Here is a 22,302-nt window from a genome sequence, read left to right as displayed (position 1 = left end):
TGAGCGGTTACCCTATGCCAGGCATCGTGTGTTATCTCCCTCAGCCCCTCCGTCCTTTATCCCCACGAGGTCAGTGGTATTATTTTAGTGCCTCATTTTCTGATGAGATACTGGAGGCAGAGAAGTGGGGTAACTTGCCCAAAGTCACACGGCTGGTGAGGGGGCTTGGTGGGAGCTGGAGTGTGAACTCTTGAAGCTGACTCCAGAGCCATTCAAACAGTGGTCTCTCACCTCACTGACTACTACCTGGGTTCTTCCAGACACCACATGTTGGTGGTTCTTGGCCCAAGTTTGGCCACCCCCAACTAACTCATAAAGCCCTCGACCAGGGAATGGGGCTCTGCTAGTTTGGGACCCAGCTGGTGTCCCCCTTCCAGACTGCTGCTGAGGCCTCAAGGACTCCTCTTCCTCACACCTTAATGATATCCACCATTTGGCCCCAAATCCAGCTGCTCTCAACCACCTTCAGAGGATCTCGTGGCTTTGACGACCACGGATGGAGATAGGACTTTGCCCCCTTGAAACTGGTTCAAGTGTCAGCTCTGCACCTCCTCATTTATCATCTTAGTGAAATGGCTTTTCCTTCTCTAAGTTTCCATTCTTTGTAAAATGGGGGTTAGGACAGTGGTAACAGTCACCTCCACTTCTAAGTCAGGGGAAGGGATCACAGATTAACTGGGAAGGTGCACACTGTAAGTCCGGCCCTTGATAGGCATGAGTGAGAGATGCCCTGGGATCTCCTTGCGCACAGCCCACCCAAGCTCACGTAGACTTCCCCGAGTCCGTGCCTTGGCTGGGGGCCAGGGAGCAAACGGAGGGGAGCATGGGCCCCCAACAGTGGGGCAGGACTCACAAGGCTGTCGCTGGGCTGGATAAGCCCCCGAGCAGGCTGGACAGCCAGCATCTTCCGGTGCTGCTGGGAAATCCTCCATTCAAACTCCAGGGGCAGACGCAAGGGGTTGTGGAAGGTGAAGAGGCTGGTGGAGGAGCAGCCCACCCAGGTCGGCTTGAAGAACACACTCTTACAGGTGTCCAGCTTCAGCTGCAGAGGCTCCTCCCGGCTCTGCATGATTACCTCCTAGGGCCGGAGGAGGGAGGGCAGTGCCCTGACGTCACCCTGCTGCCCTGGCTCCCCTACATGTCCAAGAAGCCACGAGTGGGCAGCTCTTCCCCCTTGCAGAGGGCAGCAAAAGGCCCTCCTCCAGCCCAGGCACCAGCAGCTTCTGTCCCGGCAGAGGAGGTAGTGGCCGATCCAGGAGACAGTTCTTGAAAAGAACTCAGGGACTGAGAGAGGATGTACAGACCATTTCATGGGCCAGACATGGGCCCACCACCCTGGCCCAGCCCCATACGCCCCTCTGCAACCTGTAGATGGGAGCCTACTATTGCCCCCACTCATTCCTTTGGGTCCTCTGCACCCCTTTTCTTGTCCCAAACACCTTGAGGTGGATATACTGGGCCCTGAGGGTGGGAGAGCTGTTCACAGATGTGGCCAAGGGGTCTTCTCCCTGCTATGGCACTTCCTGGGGGAGAAGCAGTCCCCTGACTATTTTAGGGGATCTTCAGAAGCTAACCTCAGAATCTGGCTTTGAAAAGGAAAGCCCTGAACTACAGCCCACTCCTCAGGACCCAGTCCCCTGGCTCTGCCTTTTACCTTGAGATACTGGGGGCAAAAATTAAACTGCAAGTAGAAAATGTGCTGCTTCCAGGAGTTGCCCTTGGGGTAGGTACAGACGAAGATGATCTGGTGGGCCTTGGGGGCCACGAGGCCCGAGCTGGGCCGCAGGGAGATGTCCGAGCTGCTTTGGGGGGCCAAGTTGAAGGTCAACATCATGGAGCCTTTGTTGATCAAGAGCAGGCTGCGGTAGGAGGGTTCATTGGAGGACACTGCTGGAAAGAACTGCGGTGCGAGATAAAACGGACCAAGCTCAGATCTATGCACTTCCCCCTCCAACACTCCGCTGATGTGCACACAAGTACCACATCCCTCAATATTCCCGGGACGCCGAGGGGATCAGGGAAGTCTATGTGGCCTTGGGTGGGCCTGCCTCCAACAAGGAGCTCCAAGGTACTGCCACACATCCCAGTCACTACCCTGGGAGCAGGGAAAGGAGGAACACAGCTTGGCACAAAAAAATGCTTCTGTCTTCCAGAGACCTCTAGATGGGGAGACAGAGTAGGAAGTGGGCCCAGGAAACGGAGGTTTCTGTGACTCCTCCTCAAAGTTATGAAGGTCTTTTATTTTAGGGTGCCCTTAAATCATCCTTTGGAGAATTCACTTTAAGATCTTGCTCCAGAAGCTCTGGGATAAGCAGCCCCTTCTAGATGATTCTATTACAGATGGCTGAGGGGAACCCCACTTTGAGAAAGGGAAAGCCCCAGGAATCCCAGCTTCCAAACATTCCTTAAGCATGTAGGGTATGGCCAGCTGCCGACTAAGAGCTGGGCAGGCCATACAACATGAGGCCCAAAATTGCTGACCAGGGTGCCCTTTCCAGGGTCACATGTGTGAGACAGTGGGGAGCAACACAGGCCCAGAGTCAACTGGGCAGCAGCAAAGACCACAAACTGTGGGATGAACTGGCCAAGGTTAAGGGACAGGGGTCAGTGAGGGCAACCCCATGCAGTCAGGGAGAGATTTGAGCTGAATCTCAGGGGTGAAGTCAGTTGGGGATTGGAGAGCAGAAGTGCAATTGGTGGTGGAAGGGGGAACAGGATCACCCCCAGCACAGTGCCCCAAAGTGGCACCTTTCCAGCAACAGGAGGCATAAAGGCAGTGGAGACAAAGGATGGGAAGGATGACAAAGGTAAGGGAGGCTGGGAAGAGTCATCAAAGGAGAAGCCAGGACCAGACCTTGGCTATGTGGCTCCAGGGTTTATGCTTTTAGGCCTTCTGTCATCTGGCCGCTGCTCAGGTAGACAGGGCCCTTAAGGACTCTTCAGAGAGGCCTGGGGGCGGGGTGGGGGCGCCTGGGTGGCTCAGTGCTTAAGTGTCTGCCTCTGGCTCAGGGTGTGATCCCAGGGTCCCGGAATAAAATCTTTTTAAAAAATATTTTATTAAAATATTAATAGACACAGAGAGAGGCAGAGACACAGGCAGAGGGAGAAGCAGGCTCCCTGTGGGGAGCCCGATGTAGGACTTGATCCCAGGACCCCGGGATCACAACCTGAGCTGAAGGCAGACGCTCAACCACTGAGCCACCCACACATCCAAATAAATAAAATCTTAAAAAGAGAGAGAGAGAGAGGCCTGGGAATCATGACAGGGGACCAGCTCTGTGACCCCTACTGGCCTGGGCAATCTCCAAGGGCAGGGGCTCAAGGTGGGTGGCCATATCCCTAGCGGGTGCTCAGTAAGCCAGGCACAGACAAATGAAGGAGCTAGAGAATTTTAAACCTCAGTGTGAGAGGCCCAGGGACTATGTCAGAGGGAGCTGGGAGGGGCCAGTCTGGCCCATGAGAGAGTCCTACATGCCCAGAGCCCGGAGGCTGGCGGTGGGGACATTGGGATGGCCCAGGAGGGTACTGGGATGTATCTGAGGCCATCGGAGTGCAGAGAGGGATCTTCAGAGCCAGGCAGTCGCCAAGCTCCCCTGTCCCACCTCCCACTGCGACTGGGGCCACGCTCACCTTGGGGGCATCCAGGGAATACTGAGGGATGTGGTGCTCCAAGAAGGCACCATAGCTATGGCCTCGTGCGCGGAGGGTCAGGCACCAGGATGGGCACACGGTGCAGTCCTCCTCGATGTTGTTGTAGCTCCGCAGGACCTGCAAGGAGGCCGGACGCAAGCTGAGAGGCCCGAGTCTGAGCCTGCGGGGCCCCCCAGCCTGCCCCCCTGCACTACAAGAGCCTCGTGTGGGCACAGAGAGAGGAGGCGGCTCCCTGGGAGGACGGCGCAGAGAGCAGCCGTCCTGACAGCTCTGACCGGCGCGCCAGGCCCGGTCTCAGCGGATCCGCCCTGTAATAACCACAACAGGGGAGGCAAGAACAGCACCGATCCTGCAGGAATGTGCCTAGAGAAGCTTCGCTGGCCAACAGAACCAGAACGCGAGCCGCAAACGCAAGCCGCAGACGTCATTTCACGTGTTCTGTTGGCCCCACTGTTTCCCAAAGCGAAACACGGGAAATTAATTTCAGTGATATGTTCGATTTACCCCCATAGATGCCGAATCTGATCATTTCAACATATAATCAATATATACGTGATGCGTAAGATACTTCACATCCTTTTTGCACGAAGTCTTTGAAGGCCGGTGGGTCTCTTACAACCCATCACAGTTTGGGCTAGCCGCGTTTCAGGGGTTCAGTGGCCGCATGTAGCCGGTGGCTGCCCTATCAGACGGCGCAGGGCTAGAGCCAGTGGCCTAAATATTGGGAGGGCTCGGCCCTGGCAAAGCCTCCACATTCCCCAACCCTGCCAAGATGTTAGATCGGAGGCAATTAAAGTCTCAGCTTTGGAAAGCCTTGAAAGTTCAGATATGACCCAATTTTTTAGATGAAAAGACCAAGGTTCAGACATTAAGGCACTTGCCCAGGGTCATCTAGCTGGTAAGGGGTGCTAATCTTCTCAGCCCCAGCATCCTGACCCCTGGGAAAGAACATCCATGTAGGCAGAGCCCACAGGAAAGGGAAAAAAGCAGGATCAGAGATGAGGGAGCGACCAGCATCTATGACCATGAGGCTGGGTTGGGCACAGCCTGTGCTCCGAGCCTCTGGCCAAGGGAAGCTGTGCTTGGAGCCCCTACCCCACCCCACAACTAATGATCTTGACCCCTGACTTGGTCTCCCAGGCTCTGCTTCCTGCCCACGGCTCGTTTGGACGGACTACTTCCTACTTCAAGAACTAGAGAGAAGCCAGGAACCCCAGAGAGTGACTCCTTATGTGCTGAATTTTCCTAAAGGGCTTGACCCCAACTGAGTTCTCCGGAGTGGGAGGCCACATATAAATGAGGCGTAGTCAGATGGGCCAGGAAGCCCCTTAGCAAGGCAGCCTTTGAGCTTGGGAGAAGACAAACCAGTAAAGACCATTCTGTGGCCACGGAGGAGCTTGGCACGGAGGGGATGGATCCCAGAGCACCCCCACCCTACTCCTTCAACCCCGCCCTGCCATTCAAGCTTCAGGACAGAGAGGCAGCCCCACCCCTGGTCTCTTCGGCGTGGGCATACCTTATAGACAGCGAAGGCCTCGAGCTCCACAGCATACAGACAGTTGGGGTAAGGTGGATGGAAGTGGAGGCGCATGGCCATAGACTTGAGTGGTGGCACGTCGCAGGAGTCTGGGGTCACCCAGAAGGGGCAGTCAGACCTGTGCGTCCAGACCACCGTGATCTTGCCCTTGGTGTGGTTCATCAAGTACAGGGGGACAGGGTTGGGGTTTTTGGGCCCGGGGCAGGCACCAAAATCCACCTCCGTGGGTTCTATGCTGACAGGTGGGGGGAAGATGGCTAGGTCGCTGGTACCATCGAAGAAATACTCAGTCATGGGGGGAATGAGAGGACACTGCAGGGCTGACATGTCCTCCAGGTCCTGTATGGGGAGAGACAGGTGAGCGAGGGCCCAACTACCATTCCTCCTGCCACTGCCCCTCATTTGCATGCCTCTTTCTAGAAAAAACTATTAGGGCTCCACACAGGTCATCCCCAACTACTAAAGGTACCCACAGGGCTCTGAGGGCACAGGACTTGCCAAGAATTTCTAGAGGAAAGGGCATGACCCTGGGGAGGGTAGCCTGTTTGTGTGTGTGCATGTGGGGTGTCAAAGGGCCTGTCAAACCTCAGTGGAAATCATGAGCGCCCCATCCTTATCCTGCTGCAGCTTCTTCTCCCTCAGCATGATGCCCAGGATGTCAGGAGGATAGAACGTCAGGCCCCGTGCCCGGTGTGTGCGGTACCAAGTGAGGTGCTGAGGTCTCAGGATGGCTGGCTTGGTGTTGTCCGAGTGGCAGGTCCCAATCAGGTCCAGGAACAGGGGGTCCTGTGACATTTGTCTGTATAAGACTAGCTTTCAGCCCCCACTTGCCACCTTGGCCAGGTGCCAGCTGGTCAGGACACAATTTGTATGACCTTGCTCACGGCCCTGCGTTGGATCCTCACTTCAAGGCTCTCTACCCTTGCACATGCTGCAGGGGTGAGTCCAGTCCCTCCCCCCCCCCCACCTCCCATTAGCAGCGGTGGCGGAAAAGCCCTGGACCCAGCAGGAATCAGGACCAGAGTGGCACACCTGCTTGGCTTGGAGGGAGCCGAGCCTTCCTGTGTCCCTGGCCGGGGCTCTGGCTCCAAAAGCCAGACAGAGGCCCAGGCAGAGATGATCCAAGCAGAAGTTCCAGAATACAGGAGAGTGATCACTGAGCCCTGTCTTCCTTCATGACTGGGCCTCAGGCTGTGCTCCTCCAACTCCCAGGGAAACCCGGTCCCCGCCTCTTCCCCCACGGCTCACCTGGTGGTGGACGAGACAGGCCACCCGGCGAGAGTAGATGATGGGGTGAGTGGGCTGGAAGGTACAGTGCAGAGTCACGCGGGCCTTGCCCACCAGGGTCCCAAAGATAGGCCTGATGCTGAAGACACTCTCTTGGCAGTCCATGGCAAACTGGAAGTAGGCTGTGCAGTCCGACCTGCCCTCAATCCACAGGGCCTGCTCCGAGGTCTGCCCGAGGTTAACCCAGCCAAAGTTGACGCAGTGGTGCTGCAGGTACACCTCAGGACCTGGGTGGAGGGGACGGGGCTCTGTGAGCAGGGCCGCATGACCCACTCGCACTGGTCGGGTTGGGGGGCCTATCAGCCTCTCGGAGGATGTCTCAGGACATCAGGACCCTGATGGAGAGTGGTGCTTCCTGGAGACCGAAAGCTGTGCTGGAAAGGCCCAGAGCCCCAGTAACCTGAGCCCACCTCGCTTACCCAGGGGCCAGGGCAGGAACGTTGGTTCCAGGGCCCAAATCTGATTCCCCGCCGAGCCCACCAGGGGGCAGCAGATGCCCAGGCTGAAGGGAAGGAGGCCCCAGGCCCTTCTAAGGAGCCCAAGAGCCCTTCCCAGCCCAAAACGTGGGATTGCTCCTGTCCCGGAGCAGCAGCAGCGCAGCGTCCTGGGGCTGCCAGTACCTCTACAGAAGCCAACGACTTTGAGCAGGGTCTGGGAGGCACAGCCAGAGGGCATGATGGACAAGTAGTCAATAGCTCTGATGTCCAAGGTCTCTGGGTGGAAGAACACGGACACGGACTTCTTCTCTCCCGGGGGCACGTTGCCATGGGTCGTGGGGCAAGAGAAGGCATGATCTTCGGCCAGCATATCCGGGGCCACTTCGATCCTGAAGGGAGCACTCACCTGTGGGGCCAGGTGAGGGCAGGAAGGGTCAGGTCAGGTCACAGGTCACAGCTGCCTTGAGGCAGCGTCTTTCCCAAGAGCCCAGCTGAGGGGGTGAGGGCAGCGAAGTCCAGCCCATGGCCCACTTGTCAGTTTGAGCATGGAGGCCACCTCCACCAGGAGGAAGGAAAGGGCCAAGCTGTGCGCCTTGCCCTGGGATGGCCTAGGGGGCACTCTTTTCTTTCCCCAGGGTACCACAAAGGCTGTGGTCCTGGGGTTAGGATCCCCTAAGGGCTGCTCTTAGAATGGCTCTCGGGGTGGCCAAGGAAGACTCCAGCTCAGCCCCCAGCTGAGAAGAGAGGAGGGGACTTGTTGACACGTGTATGTATCAACAGCCGTGGGTTAATTACGTAAGGCTTGGGGCCAAAGGTATAGAGAGAAAGATGGCATTTTGTAAAGGGGATGGGTTTTAGGAGCAGCCAGTCCCGTGGTCCTGCCCCATCCTCCCCTGGTACACAGGACGCCTACCACCGAAGGGTTGTACAGCTTGATCTGCCTCTCCACGGTGCAGCCCACGGAAACAGAGCCGAAGTGCAACACTTTCTGGGCACCTTCAGCATCCTGGTCCTCTGGTCGCTTCTGCTTTATGCTCACCAGCAGTTGGGCGCATTTGGCTGGGGCAGAGATAGAGGAGTCTTGGGAAGAAACCTGTGTTGCCCCAGCTGAACAGTCCCTTGAAGGAGGCAGATATCCCCAGGGAGACACTGGTCTGCCACAGGAAGGAAGGCAAAGAAAAAGCAAAACCTACAAGGCTAGGGGAAGGGGGGAAGCTGCTGGAGGTCCTGTGGAGGAGAGGCCCAGTGGGGGAGGTTTCAGGGGGAGCTGCTGAGGCTTTGAGACCCAGGGTGAGGCAGTAGATGGGTTCTGGGGACAGGTGAGGGGTTGGGCCTCACCCACAGCCCGCAACTGGATGCTCCTCTTCTGCTTGCTGCCCTTTCCGTACCAGCACGTGGCCTGTACTTCATAGATGATAGCCACAAGGGGATGGAAGGTCACCTTGGTGCAGGAAGCCTGGCCCGGCTCCAGCAGCCCCGTGGTGGGCAGTATATGGAATGGGCTGGGGAACTCCCAGGTGAAGAAAGTGGGCAGGTCCCTGGAGGGGAGTGTAGATCAGAGCCACTGGGCTCATTCTGACCACTGCCCCTACTTCAGAAAGGCAGAGATGCTGGGCCCCTTTCTCCCTGCCTTCCCCCACCAGCACCTTGGGACCCTCCTCACCGAACTCACTCTCCCCACCTTGAGCCTCAGCCGCTCCCCTCACCCCACATTTTCCAGGCAGAACCAGGCCTCAGCCACGTCCCCCACAGCACACATGGGCAACTCTAGGAATGACGGGCAGGTCAGGTTGTGGCAAGGTAGGGTGGCCCTCAGGTCCACATGGAACATTCCCTCTTCTTTCTCAAACCAGAGCTGGTCCGCGTACTCCTTCTGCAATGTGGGAGGTGGGAGGCAGTGGCTGCTCAGTGATCTCTGCATTGTAGTTGGGGAGCACACATCCCACCCAGGCTCTTGGCCGGGCCCCCAACACAGTCACTGAGGGGTGAGCTGGGCCAAAACCCTCCCTCCTCAGTCTCTGCGAAGAGATAGTTACCTATCCTCTAACACTGTCTCGGTCTCAGAGATAGGAGGCCTGTTTAGTGAGGAACAAAGCACTTGGGGGAATGTTTTGAGGAGTAGAAAGAGGCTAAGGAACCTAGGGCTTCCTGGCAGCTGATACAGTAGCACAGATTTTAGCCCCCAACACCCAATAGGGAATTCCCCCTCAGTTTAATGAGTTTAGAGTTGGAGCCTCTCCCAGGCTTGCAAGCTAGAGTTTTTGCTGCAGCCAGTAGGATGTATAAGTGTATGTCTTGGTTGGGGTGGAGTGTAGGGGAGAGTGGGGACGGGGCGGGGGGCAGTGCTCCCTGTTGCTCTCCTCTGCTTCCTATTCCAAGGTCATGGTGCCTGTGCCCCTCCCTGCCTGCCCCCTCGCAATGGCAGACCTTACCTCCTCCAGAGGCCTGAAGATAATGGGGAGTGTGAAGGTTATGCCCGGGCTCAGGAAGATGGGCTGAGGGATGACTGTGAAGAAGAACTTCGTCTTAGGGGGCCTGTAGGAGAGAGCCAGGGGCTTAAGCCCTTCAGGATCACAGCTCAGAAAACAAGAAGAATCCCTGAGTGCTGATCTGGGGGAAACCAAGCCTGAGAAGAGAGGGATCGGGATGCCTATCCAAGCAGAGACCTAGGCAGGGCTGTAGAGTTCCACATGGGTCAAAACCATAGATACTGCAGACTTCAGAAATATCCACAGGAAGATGATACTGCAAATAACTCTACACCAATAAGTGTTAGAGTTTAGATGAAATAAACCCATTTCTTTTTTTTTTTTTTTTTTTTTTAAAGATTTTTTATTTTATTTATTTTTTTTAGTCACAGAGAGAGAGAGAGGCAGAGACACAGGCAGAGGGAGAAGCAGGCTCCATGCACCGGGAGCCCGACGTGGGATTCGATCCCGGATCTCCAGGATCGCGCCCTGGGCCAAAGGCAGGCGCCAAACCGCTGCGCCACCCAGGGATCCCAAATAAACCCATTTCTAGGAAAGTATAACTTGCCACAATGGACTCAAGAATTAGATAATAAATTTCATGGCCATCCTACCTAAGGTCATCAAAGCCATTGAATACGTAGTTAAAAATCTTCCTGCAGAGAAAACACTACACTGGATGGCTTCACAGAAAGTCCTGCCAAACATCTGATAAAAAATAACCCCAGCCTTACCTTCCCAGTAATATAAAATGAGGAAACACTCCCTAACGTATTCTTTGAATCCATCACAAAGTTTTTACCAAAATTTGACAGAGGCGGAGGGAGATGGAAAATGATAGGCCTATCTCTCATAAGCAAAGCAAGAGAACCAAAAGAATATAGCAACATAGAGAAAGAATACTGAATTCTGACAAAGTTGAGCTTACTCGAGGAATACCTGGTTGGTTTAGCAGAGAAAATCAATTAATGTAATCCACCAGGTTACCAAATTAAGACAGAAAAAAAAATCAAGTGATCATCTCCATAAGGAGAAATGTTAGATAACCTTCAATATGTTTATGAGAAAAACTCTTAGCAAACTAGCAATAGAAGGGAATCGTCCTTAACCTGATAAAAAACAAAACAAAAAAACCAAGCCGAAACAAAAAGCTATAGGAAACATCCAAACCAATGGTGATACATTTGAATTTTTCCCAACTTTGAGATCACAAACAAGACAAGCATAAGCATCAGTGGTGAAGGAGATCATCGGGGAAAGTATAAACTTTTCAATAAATGGCTTGGGGACATTTGGACATTTGTTTAAGGAAAAGTGTCATCACATCCCTACTTAAAACCATTCACAAAAATCAATTCTGTATAGATAAAAGACAACCATGAAAGGCAAAACTACAGAGTCTTTAGAAGATACTATAGGAGACTGTCTTCATGACCTAGACATGGGCAGAGATGGATTTCTTTTTTTTTAATTTTTATTCATTTATGATAGTCACAGAGAGAGAGAGAGAGAGAGAGGCAGAGACATAGGCAGAGGGAGAAGCAGGCTCCATGCACCGGGAGCCCGATGTGGGATTCGATCCTGGGTCTCCAGGATCGCGCCCTGGGCCAAAGGCAGGCGCCAAACCGCTGCACCACCCAGGGATCCCTTTTTTTTTTTTTTTTAACTTTCTCTTTTTATTTTATTTTATTTTTTTATTTATGATAGTCACACACACACAGAGAGAGAGAGAGAGAGGCAGAGACACAGGCAGAGGGAGAAGCAGGCTCCATGCACCGGGAGCCTGACGTGGGATTCGATCCCGGGTCTCCAGGATCGTGCCCTGGGCCAAAGGCAGGCGCCAAACCGCTGCGCCACCCAGGGATCCCCAGAGCTGGATTTCTTAAGCACGATCCAAAATGGCACCAACCAGAACATAAAAAGATTGATACATTTGATTCCTTTGAAACGAAGAACTTCAATTCTTCAAAAGACATGATGAAGAGAGGAAAGGACAAGTCACCGGTGGGAGAGGATATTTATAATACACAACCAATAAACGATTAGTAGTGATAAAAACTGCTATTTTTTTTTTAAAGACAGGGGTGCCTGGCTGGCTCAGTTGGTAAAGCGTGGGACTCTTGATCTTGGGGTCATGAGTTCAAGCCCTTCATGAGGGTGGAGGTCACTTAAAAAAAAAAAAAGGCAATCTAAGAAAAAAATGAGTAGAGACTTGAACAGGAATTCCACAGATGAAATGGTCAATAGCAACATGAAAGGCAGTCAGCTGTCTCAGTAAGCTGGGAAATGAAAATTAGAACCAGGAAAAATTATCATTGTTGGCAAAAATTTTAAATGCTGACAATAGCAATGGCTGGTAAAAATGCGAAGGTGTACGAATTCATGCATGGCTGGTGGGAATATAAATAGAAATGAGTACTCTGGAGAAGAGGTCAGCTTTATCTATAAAAGGCAAACATGTACATGTTCTAGGTCACAGCGATTCTATTCCTATGTATCTCCCCTGGGAAGAACCCCTGCAAGTGAAGACCTACACGTGAATGTTGATAACAGTCCCAAACCACAATCAAGCCAAACATCCCTCAGCAGAAGAATGGATGAATATATTACAATATAATCATTTGTTGGAATATTATACTGTGATGAAAAAGAATGAACTAGGGACGCCTGGGTGGCTCAGTGGTTGAGCATCTGCCTTCAGCTCAGGGCGTGATCCTGGGGTCCTGGGATCGAGTCCCACATTGGGCTCCCTGCATAGAGCCTGCTTCTCCCTCTGCCTGTGTCTCTGTCTCTCTCTGTCTCTCTCATGAATAAATGAATAAAATCTTTAAAAGAAAAAAAAGAAAAAGAAAAAAAATGAATTATAGTTGCATGCAGATGAGTCTTACAAACATAACAAAAACAAAGGAGTCACAAAAATATACCATCCTATTCCACTTAACATCAAGTTCATAAGACGGTAAAATTAAACTACTTCATTTAGGGATGCAAACATAGATGGTAAATCCATTGGAGAAAAGCAAGGGAATCATTATCATGAAGTCAGGAGAGTGGTTACCTTTATGTGCAGGGAAGGTGTTCCAACAGGACAGTGACACATCCATTATTCAATAAATGGCTTGGGGACATTTGGACATTTGTTTAAGGAAAAGTGTAATCACATCCCTACTTAAAACCATTCACAAAAATCAATTCTGTATAAATAAAAGACAACCATGAAAGGCAAAACTACAGAGTCTTTAGAAGATACTATAGGAGAATTAATATATTCCATTATTAATCTGGTCACATGGGTTCTACTTTCAATAATTATTCAAACTGTGCATGTTTTATATACTCTTCTAATTTTATAGGATAACTTTATTTTTTTAAGATTTATTTCAAATATTTCAAATAGAGAGAGAGTGTGTGTCTGTGTGTGGTTGGGGGGGGTTGTAGAGGGGGAGAGAGAGAATCTCAAGCAGACTCTCCACTGAGCAAGGAGCCGGAAGCAAGGCTGATCTCAAAACCCTGAAATCATGACCTGAGCCAAAACCAAGAGTCAACACTTAGCTGTCTGAGCCACCCAGGTGCCTCTAATTTTGTGATAATTTTAAACATTTTTTTTCTAAATAGTGACTACTTGGGGGTGGGGGCTTGAGGGCTTAGGGGATGGGTCTCTGATCCCTCATACTGGTACCTGTACTTTATCTTCTGAATTTTCAAGGTTAGATTTTTCAGTGCCAGGTTCTTGGTGATCTCTTTCCCTAGCCTCCAGCCTTTCCACTGCAGCTCCTCGGCCACCTCGATGCCCCAGATGACCCTCTTCTTTGTTTTGCTTTGTTTCTTTGGAAAGCACACGCAAGTATCCATTAGGCTGGTAGGCTGTTCAGTTGGTAGGGGTCGGGGGGAGAAAAAAGGACACAGAAGCAGGGTAAGATTCAAATACACAGAGAACAGGCTAAGATCTCCCATCTCCAGAAAGTAAGGAATTACCCTTGGCTCCTGGGGGCGTGGTCTGGAGAGAGAAGGTGGGGGGCAGGCAGGCCCTGGAGTCAGATATTACCATCTCTGTGGTCGCTGAATCTCCAACTAGATTCTCTGTGACTCTGCCCTGGCAGCCTTCCCGGGGCCACTCCATCTGGCACTGAGCAGTCTTAGCTGGTCTGCTCTGTTCCTCAGATACCAGTCCCCTCAGGTGCTGACTTTTCCTTTCCTTCCTTTCCATCCTACCCTTTTGCTGCAGAAGCTTCTCCTAGCTGGTGTGGCCTCACCTGGACACTTGTGGAGGCCACAGGGATACTCTACAGTTCCTTCTCCCGTCCCTCAACTGGCTGTTGGAGCAGAGGAAGGAGTCAATTTGCCTGCAACAAACCCCCCACCCCCTGCCTTGAGGTGGGGGCCACTCCAACCACTGTTCCTGATGATGCTAGAGGGGCAGTGTGCCAATGCTTCCCATCTGTAATGGAAAATCCTTCCTGAGTTGATCCGTAGCCCCCCATCTAACGGAGGAGGGAGGGGGATGGAGGGGGGAAAAACCATGCTGAAGGGAAGATGAACAAAGTAGCTCTTCCTACCACAGTCATTTTGACGAACACTACCCTCATCAGCATGTTATTTTATCTTGGCCAAGTATTGCTTCTATATTGTCACTTAACATAAAGATACATTCATCCGTGTGACAAATGTTTGTTGAGTACATATCATGAGCCAGACACTGTGCTAGGTGCCAGGATTACAATAGAGAACAAGACAGATGCATCTCTTCTCTCTTGGAGCTTACACTCTCAGTTTAAATATTTACAGAGAGTGTCAGATGGCCAATATAGTTATTTTCCTTCCTGGTTTGCCCATGGAGGAAAGGTGACATGGGTGAGCAAAGGTAATTTATCGTAAATATCAGTTGGTACATCAGTCAGGGTCCAATCAGGAAAACAGAAGCCACTGCAGGTGTTTAGAACAAGGTATTTAAAGCACAACCAAGGCATAGTGAAGTAACCCAGAAGCCAGCAACATCGCACTAGGTTAGGGGAGGTGCTGGGGTTCTCAGAACCCCAAGGCCTGTCTGGTGGGGTTTGGAGTCATGGGGAGATGCAGCTGCTGCTGGGAATACTGTCACAAAAGTGGAGGCGGCAGGGAGAGAAATACCCTGGTCCTCCCTTCCTCCCCCTTCCAACCTCCTGCACAGAGCACACGGCAGGGAAGGGTAGTACGTGAACATGGGGCAAAGAGGCACAGAGCAGGGAAGGGTAGTATGTGAACATGGGGCAAAGAGGCCCAGAATGGCAGAGACAGAGGGGTGAGGTGACCCCCAGTCCTCAGGGAGGCGAAGGCAAGCACCATCACCTCTAAGGAGACACAAGAATCCATACACACAACAAAGACACACTCTGCACTACACACAGTGAAACCTCACAGTCACGCTCCTAGACAACCACCACCTGCCCCTGTGATGTCACACACAGACAACCCTGAGGGCTGCAAAAAAGTCAGCAACATTTACATATTGGTCAAAGACAAAGTCCTAGGGGTCAAGACCAGAAGAACCTTCTGAGAGAAGAGAGAACCATTGACTACTCTCTCAGCTCCGACTGGCACCTCACGAGAGTTCTTCACATGCACCCGCATCCCCCACGGTCACTCTTGCTACTGCCACCACTCCAGGTAGCTTGGCGCTCAATGTGTGCAGGGTCTAGGGTTGGGGTTTTGACAGGGGGAGTCAGGTCCTTCCAGATTCCTACCCGCCCGGCCCTGCCACCTCTTGCCCGGCCCTCCTGCCCACTGCCCCGCCCGCCCTGGCCATGTCCTCACTCGGGCACTGGTGTTGCTGCTGCTGCAGGCACTCAGTGCCACACTGCTGCCAGTGATAGTGGGGATGGCCATTGTACTGGCACTCAGGTAGGACCCAGAGTTCATGGTGTAGTCCTGCTGTCCCTAGTCTTCATCGGGGGGCTTGGGGCTGCCCGGATGAGCATCAGTCACCTGGAACACAAGTCCAAGGGGAGCACTCTGGCTAAGCCAGGAGTTCCTGCCAATTCAGAGGTAGGGAGAGACCAGAGGGGAGACAGGAGGGACATCAGAGAGAGGCTCATGGAGTAGACTTGCTATGGCCATCATTATCATGAAGGAGGGCCTGCTTGCCAGCCGTGGCAACAAGGTATGAGGGATTAGCAATGGACCTGAATACAAAATCCAGCACTTTGCCCAGGAGCCTAGAAACTCACCATTCAGGACAGGGACTCTGGGATGGGGCCCATGCAGCCCTGCCTGCCACGGCCACACTTGGCATTTCTCAGTAAGCCCCCAGTGAGTGTCACTGAAGCATACGCATTACCTTTATCTAGCTTTGCCCTCTACCTGTTTCTTCTGAATGTGTCTTGCTTCCTGTGAGAAGGAGGAGAGGGGCAAAGAAGAGGTTAAGTGAGACTGGATGGTTCTCAGTCTCTTGGGTTTCCTCTATCAGTAGGCAACCTGTGGCCCAGGTGTAAAGTAAGCATTCACCAAAATAATCACTCAATCCAAAGATAAGTGAATCAACTTCTAGAGCAGAGGATCCACAAAGAGACTGCAGCTGGAAAGTGTATGCAAATATATGCAAGTGTTAAATGCAAACCATATGCAAAATATCATATATATGGAGAAGTGCTTTTTCCCAGGGAAAGTGTCCACAGGTTTTCACCAAATACTCAAAAGGCTGTTTGATCCTGCTCTAGGGGACACACATGGGGCCTAGACTCCAAATCCCCTCCTCCTTTAGGAGACCTCCTTCAGCACACACACATCCAGATGTGACTACCACACTGGACAGCGTCAATCTAATACCTTTTTGAACATGTATATTTTTCAGACTATTCGATATCCTTCCCCATGTCTTTGAATAACAATCTCAAAAATAGTAACAATTTCTACATGACATTTACTGAGAGTTTATGTGCCAAGCAGTGTTGTAAGGCCTTCTCACATATTTTAATTTTTTTAAGATCTTATTTTTAAGTAATTTCTACACCTAATGTGGGGCTCCAACGCCTGGGATCAATAGTCACATGTTCCACCAAGTGAGCCAGCCAGGTGCCCCTTATGTATTTTAATCTCTACAACAATTTATGATGAGATGTAAGCTGTCTTATTTGGCCCAAAATCCCTTTTCAAGGCACCTGGGTGGCTCAGTTGGTTAAGTGTCTGACTGTTGATCTCAGCTCAGGTCTTGATCTCAAGGATGTGAGTTTAAGCCCTATGCTGGGCTCTACGCCAGGCAGGAAGGCTATTTAAAAATAAATTATCCCTTTCAAGTTTGGGGTTCAACTCCTTATTATAACATATTACACTTTAGTTAACAATTTTATGGTCATCCTTTAGAAGTTACACAATTTCATCAGACACTCTCCCATTCAATCCCCACCACCATCCAAATCAAAAGATTTTGATGATTTAGTTTTTCCTAATTGGCAATACCACCCAACCTTCTGAAGGAATATCTTAGATCCATTCACTCATTCACTCACAAAGCATTTGCTGAATGCCTGTTATGTACAGTGCTAGGCAATGGACAAGATGGGCAAGGCCCCTGCCGTCCACTGTAAAGAGGACGTTCAAAAGGAATCAAAGAAACGCAAGCTGGGGAGGCAGGGAGGAGAGTCCCATTACTTTTCTGCTATTGGATAGCTTCGTGGTCCTGCCTGAGTGAAGTCTGTGACCTCAGGGGATTCTCGATAGCTATTGCCTCACAGCTCTGAAAATGTCTCCAGTCAACACAGGTAGAAGAAATTAGAGACAATGGGGTAGAAATCCGGTCCAGATCAGGTCTTAGGGCTGAGGGAACAGAGCACTGGTCCTGGAACCAGGAGAGCTGGGTTCCAGCATCTGCTCAGCTTCATTGAGATGGGCAAATCTCTCCATCTCCTTGAGCCTCAGTCACCTCACCAAATGAGGGTTATCTTATTTCACAAAGTTTATGTGAAGCTGAAATGAAATGACAAACTAATGTTACTGTAATTAACAATCACAACTTCCATACCAGGCTGAGCTAGTCCCTGTGACACCCATCTGCAATCACTGTGAAGACAATGGGCAGGGTAGTTGTTTTTAAATTCAATTTTCTAATCTTAAGGAATATATATATAATATATATAATATTACATATTTATATATATTATATTAAGGATATATATTATATATTATATTAAGGATATTAAGGATATATTATAATATATATTATATTATAAGGAATTCCTTAATATATATTATATATAATATATCCTTAATATAATGTATAATTATTACATATGTAATATATATATATATAATCAGCTTCTTTTATTTGCCTCATCTCCAATCTAAACATTCCTAAGATCACCAGTGGAAAAAGCGGCAGGTCGTCGCGTAGGGTGGAGTGGAAAAGAAATCGGTAAAATGAAGTGATAAAAATACTTAAGGTCGTTCCTCCCTTCTCTAGGAGATCCCCCAGGCTGATCTCGCCCCACTTTCAGCCCCACGGGGCTCTCTGAGGACCTGGAGGGGACCCCCGGCCCCAACATCCCAGAGGAGGAGGTCTCCCGGGACAGATACCTTCTGCAGCCACTCGCGCCGTCCCGGACTCTCAGAACTCACTCTGCCGCCATGTTGTCGTCTCCATAGAGACAGGACGCTCAGGACGCGGCGTCTCCCGTATCCCAGGACAACGACGGCATCCGGGAGGAGTCATGGCTCAGAGAAGGCGAAAGCGCCCCCCGACCTAGAGTGCTTACCCTTTTGTGTTCTCTGACTTTCCCTGCTTGCCGCCCCTGAGCTTCTGCCGGTCGCAACCTGTCACGTATAGCGTCCTCGTGGTCGCGCCGCCCCGTCAATCCTTATTTTAGGAAGACGACCAAATTCATGGGAGCTGACTCCATGGGCTCCGTCCCCGGAGTGGGAGCCGTTCCAGTTCTTTCCGGACGCGCGACCGTGACCTAGGGTGGGCATCTCCACCGGAACCTCAGTCTGTGGTTGCGATTGCTAAGTTAAAAGCACCTCGTTGTTATTTCTCATTTGCATGTTGCTTTACAACTGGAGTCCTCTTGCAGGTGGGAGAGAAAGTGTCCTATCCGTTTCCTGCCAGCATTTCCTCCTCCCTGGCACCAAGCTAACTCTTTCCTAGGGATCTGGAGGTGAATGCATGAAGTAGGCGCTGGTATGCTAATATGGATTCTTGGAAGCCCACGTGTTGATTTGTACGCATTTGCTTTGGGGGAAAAGGTCTGCTAACAAAAATTCAAGGGAGTAATCTAATTAGCTTTTTAAACGGATTTATGAATTGGGCAGCGTCCCATCTACCAGGTAGAAGGGAGCTCTGGGGAGTTGTGCAAAATGGAAGGTTTTTATAGACTGGAGGGTGTGGAATAAGATGTTATTAGCAAAAGAAAAACAAAAAAGATTGTTTCAGGCCAGATAGCCTTCCTTTATAGGGAAAGTTATTGCAGATCACCTTTATCTTCCTTTGGGGGTTGGAGAGGGCACTTGTGACAGATAACTTCCTTGGTACTGACCAGAAAATTCCTGTCTGACCCGTTAAGACTACATTTCTGGAGGAGGCTGAAACTTGGCCCAAGTGACACCATTTTGAGCCTGTGGGGTTTTTTGTTTTGTTTGTTTTTAATAGCTCTAATTTGGTGAAGACTCCTTGGGTGGGTGAAGCCTCAAAGTTCATTCATGGGCAATTAAAGATGTTTCACTATCCAGGACAGTGATGGAGGGCGGTGTTACAGGGAGAGACCTTAGTGGGTCTAGGGATAAACCCAGAAAATAAACTCTCCTTTTGGGAAGGTTGACATTTACTGTGAAAGTAAACAATGGATGGACTAAGAGTACCCTGAGTTGGCCTGGGAAATCACATAGCCAGAGTCTGGCTCAACTGAGGAGAAGGGGCAGGCCAGGGGGCCCATGAAGTTATGCCAGCACCATTAGGTCTGGAATTTTCTTGGGATCAAGGAATGTGGAACTCAATGAGCTTTACACCGGTTTTAATGTTATTATCAGAATCTGAAACCTGCACTTTGGACATGACAACTTCTGTGTAGTTTCTATAATGATTTCCTTTTTGTTTTCCTCTATGTTCTTTTTGAAATGGTCAGCCTGACTCAGCTGGATCTTAAGCACAGGGAAAGGGACCTGTTTTTCCACTCTTAGGCTGAAAAGAAATGGGAGCATTGACTCTGCAAACAGGACTTGGTGGTAGCCTCAGGAATCCCAGCAAGAAAACCCTAAGAAGGTGAGAGAGCTCATGCTGGGGGCCATGTGTGCTTGTGCCTCTTCACTGAAGGAGTGTCCCTTCACAGCTCTGGTGTGCCCAAACCTTGCTGGATTCTGGGCTTGGAACAATGGAAAGATATTCTTAGTAGGGCCCCTGGGGGCTCTACTTTTATGGGGCTCTGTCTGCCTTCTGAGAATTCTGCTGGAGAGGTCTGACCTTGATGTGGTGGACTCCTAGGGAGAGGTCCAAGCCGGACTTTGCTACAAGAGGCAAACAACACAGAAAGGGGTGTGGCAAAGGGTTGAGTCTCAGGAGGAGAGAAAAAGCTGAGTTTCCTTTGGAAGTCCCCCTTTCCAGGAGCCCAGAACCCATGGGGGAAAAATGGGTGGTAGGTCTTGGTGACTGTGTCTTCCATGGACCCAAGAGGACAACAAAGTGAGTACTATTTGGTTCAAGGCTTGAACAAGGGTGGGTGATGATTCAGGAAATTGATGAGGACCAGGTTGTGGGAGAAAAGGAGGAAGGAGGATGGGTAGTAGACAGACTAGAATCCTTTTGTCTGGAAACCATTGCTGGGGTAATAAAGATAAAGCACACACTCAGTAATTTGGGCTTCAGCACACTCAAAAATATCTTTCCTAAGTCCCACCTCCCTTCCACCACCAAACAGACTAGAGGAGATCCTGGGCTGGGAAATCAAGCAGACCTGAAATTAATCCTGACTGTCACTTACCAACTGACTGTGTGACCTTGAACAAGTCACATGACCCCTCTGAACCTCCATTTCCTCAACTGTTACCTGGGGATAATTTAAAAAGCTGGTGTAGGGATCCCTGGGTGGCGCAGCGGTTTGGCGCCTGCCTTTGGCCCAGGGCGCGATCCTGGAGATCCGGGATCGAATCCCACGTCGGGCTCCCGGTGCATGGAGCCTGCTTCTCCCTCTGCCTGTGTCTCTGCCTCTCTCTCTCTCACTGTGTGCCTATCATAAATAAATAAAAATTAAAAAAAAAAAGATCTTAAAAAGCTGGTGTAGTGGGGCACCTGGGTGGCTCATTCAGTTAAGCCTCTGCCTTCAGTTCAGGTCATGATCTCGGGGTCCCGGGATTGGATTGAGCCCTGCTTCGGACTCCCTGCTCAAGGAGGAGTCGGATTCTCCCTCTCCCTGTCCCTCCCCCTGCTAGTGGGCGCTCTCTCTCTTGCTCACTCTCACTCTCTAACAAGCAATAAAATCTTTTTAAAAAATTAAAGAAAAAAGGGCTGGTGTAGTGAGTGATTGAGTGATCAGGCATGTGAAAAGTGTTTGACATATGGTAGACAATAAAGTTAGACGCACATGCAGGCACAAAGGATGTTCACTTACTAAGTGGGACGTCCCTAAAACTAAGCCACTCAGTTTACTGTGCGCTCTCCTCTCCCACCACCTCCCAGCCTCTCTGCTCCACACTGGAGAGCCAGGAAGTTTTTCTCCTCTCCACATCTCCTTCTTTTGTTTCTACAAGATGGAGCCTCCCTTGGTGCTCTGGGTTGGAGAAAGACAAAAGGAGGTGCCAGGGTGCCTTCCTGTCCAGTTACCAGGTCAACCCAATTCCAGCACTTGCAAAGTCCCCTCCCTCTTCCTTCCCTGTAGCTCTGACTCCATTTCCAGTGTTGGCTCTGAAATCAGGTCTGCATCCAAAATGTACTTAACTTAGGAGAGGGAGATGAAGAGGTGAATCCTCTCACAGAAACTTCTGACTTCTGAAATTAGTGAGGTAAGTCTTCCAAGCCCAGCCTGAAGGGTGAAGAGTAAGAGAAAGCTGCAGCTAAGAGAAACCACCACCTGGGTGGTTTGGGGGCTGGGTCTAAGAGCAGGTATGGAACACTCTGCATTAGAATGCCATGGTCCTCTGAAACTGCTGGGGTTGGGGACCGTGTGTCATGACCTCCAGTCTGAAAGGGCTGCTGAGGCACAAAACTTGGCAGGAGCTAGAGGGAAGACTGTCAAATCACAAGAGAATTCAAATGAAAGAGTTCCATTCTTCCACCCCCCACCCCTGCATAGGGTTTTCTACCCTTTTGTGCCAGCCCAAACCCCCTAGAGAACTTGCTCCCTCCATCCACTGTTACCACCAAAGGGCAGCTAAACATGCAAGCCAACGTTAGGGGGATGGAGGGGAAAGGACATGAGGCTTAATCCCAGGAGACTTGAGTTCAAGTTCAGGTTCTACCTTCTGAGAGCTGGGTGATTTCAGACAAATTGTTAAACATTCCAGAGGCTTAACTTTCCTCATCTGTAAAATGGAGACAAACAAGGATAGTACTCAAAATTCTTAACAATTGGTAAAGTATGGCTACCAATCTATAAGAATGGGTACCAGCTGGCCTTAGAGGCAACGCGGGGTCCTGATTGCTCTCACATTGTGTCAGGCTTTAACACTTTGTTGTTGGAGCAGCAGTGGAGGACTCAGCTAGTGACTTTCCCAACTGGTACCAAAGTATTGCCAGATTTTAATAACCAGTATAGCTATAGTGGATAGTATTAGTTACAAGTGGAAACCTAAGGGAAAATCCTACCTCGCTGGCTACTCTATACACAGTTATTTATTTCAAGCCCAAACTTGAAGTGGCTGCTCCTTGGATTCCTCCTTACTGGTGAAGAATCACCAGTCACCAGTCACCAGTCAGTCACCACGTCTAACTGTTCTTCCTTTCTAGGCTGAGCAGTGCTCCTCTGTGTTA

The 22,302-nt window shown here is 50.5% G+C and overlaps 1 protein-coding gene across 1 annotated transcript in view; it reads right to left on the bottom strand.

Moving 5' to 3' along the window:
- The window catches only part of CFAP65 (cilia and flagella associated protein 65), a 33,406-nt gene extending 18,007 nt beyond the window's left edge, over positions 1-15,399 (bottom strand). Inside the window, 14 exon segments of the mRNA XM_026002133.2 lie at positions 854-1,078; positions 1,655-1,900; positions 3,631-3,768; positions 5,168-5,527; positions 5,774-5,974; positions 6,437-6,702; positions 7,096-7,318; positions 7,826-7,971; positions 8,251-8,450; positions 8,619-8,785; positions 9,345-9,447; positions 13,060-13,244; positions 15,171-15,283; positions 15,286-15,399. Of these exon segments, the coding sequence (XP_025857918.1) occupies positions 854-1,078; positions 1,655-1,900; positions 3,631-3,768; positions 5,168-5,527; positions 5,774-5,974; positions 6,437-6,702; positions 7,096-7,318; positions 7,826-7,971; positions 8,251-8,450; positions 8,619-8,785; positions 9,345-9,447; positions 13,060-13,244; positions 15,171-15,283; positions 15,286-15,334 (2,622 nt within the window). The 5' untranslated portion in view covers positions 15,335-15,399.
- Positions 15,400-22,302: the final 6,903 nt, after the last annotated feature.

The sequence above is a fragment of the Vulpes vulpes genome, chromosome 16 (assembly GCF_048418805.1).
Source record: "Vulpes vulpes isolate BD-2025 chromosome 16, VulVul3, whole genome shotgun sequence".
NCBI lineage: Eukaryota > Metazoa > Chordata > Mammalia > Carnivora > Canidae > Vulpes > Vulpes vulpes.
The sequence above is the reverse complement of the archived record's forward strand: the minus strand, read 5'-3'. Positions and strand labels throughout refer to the sequence as shown.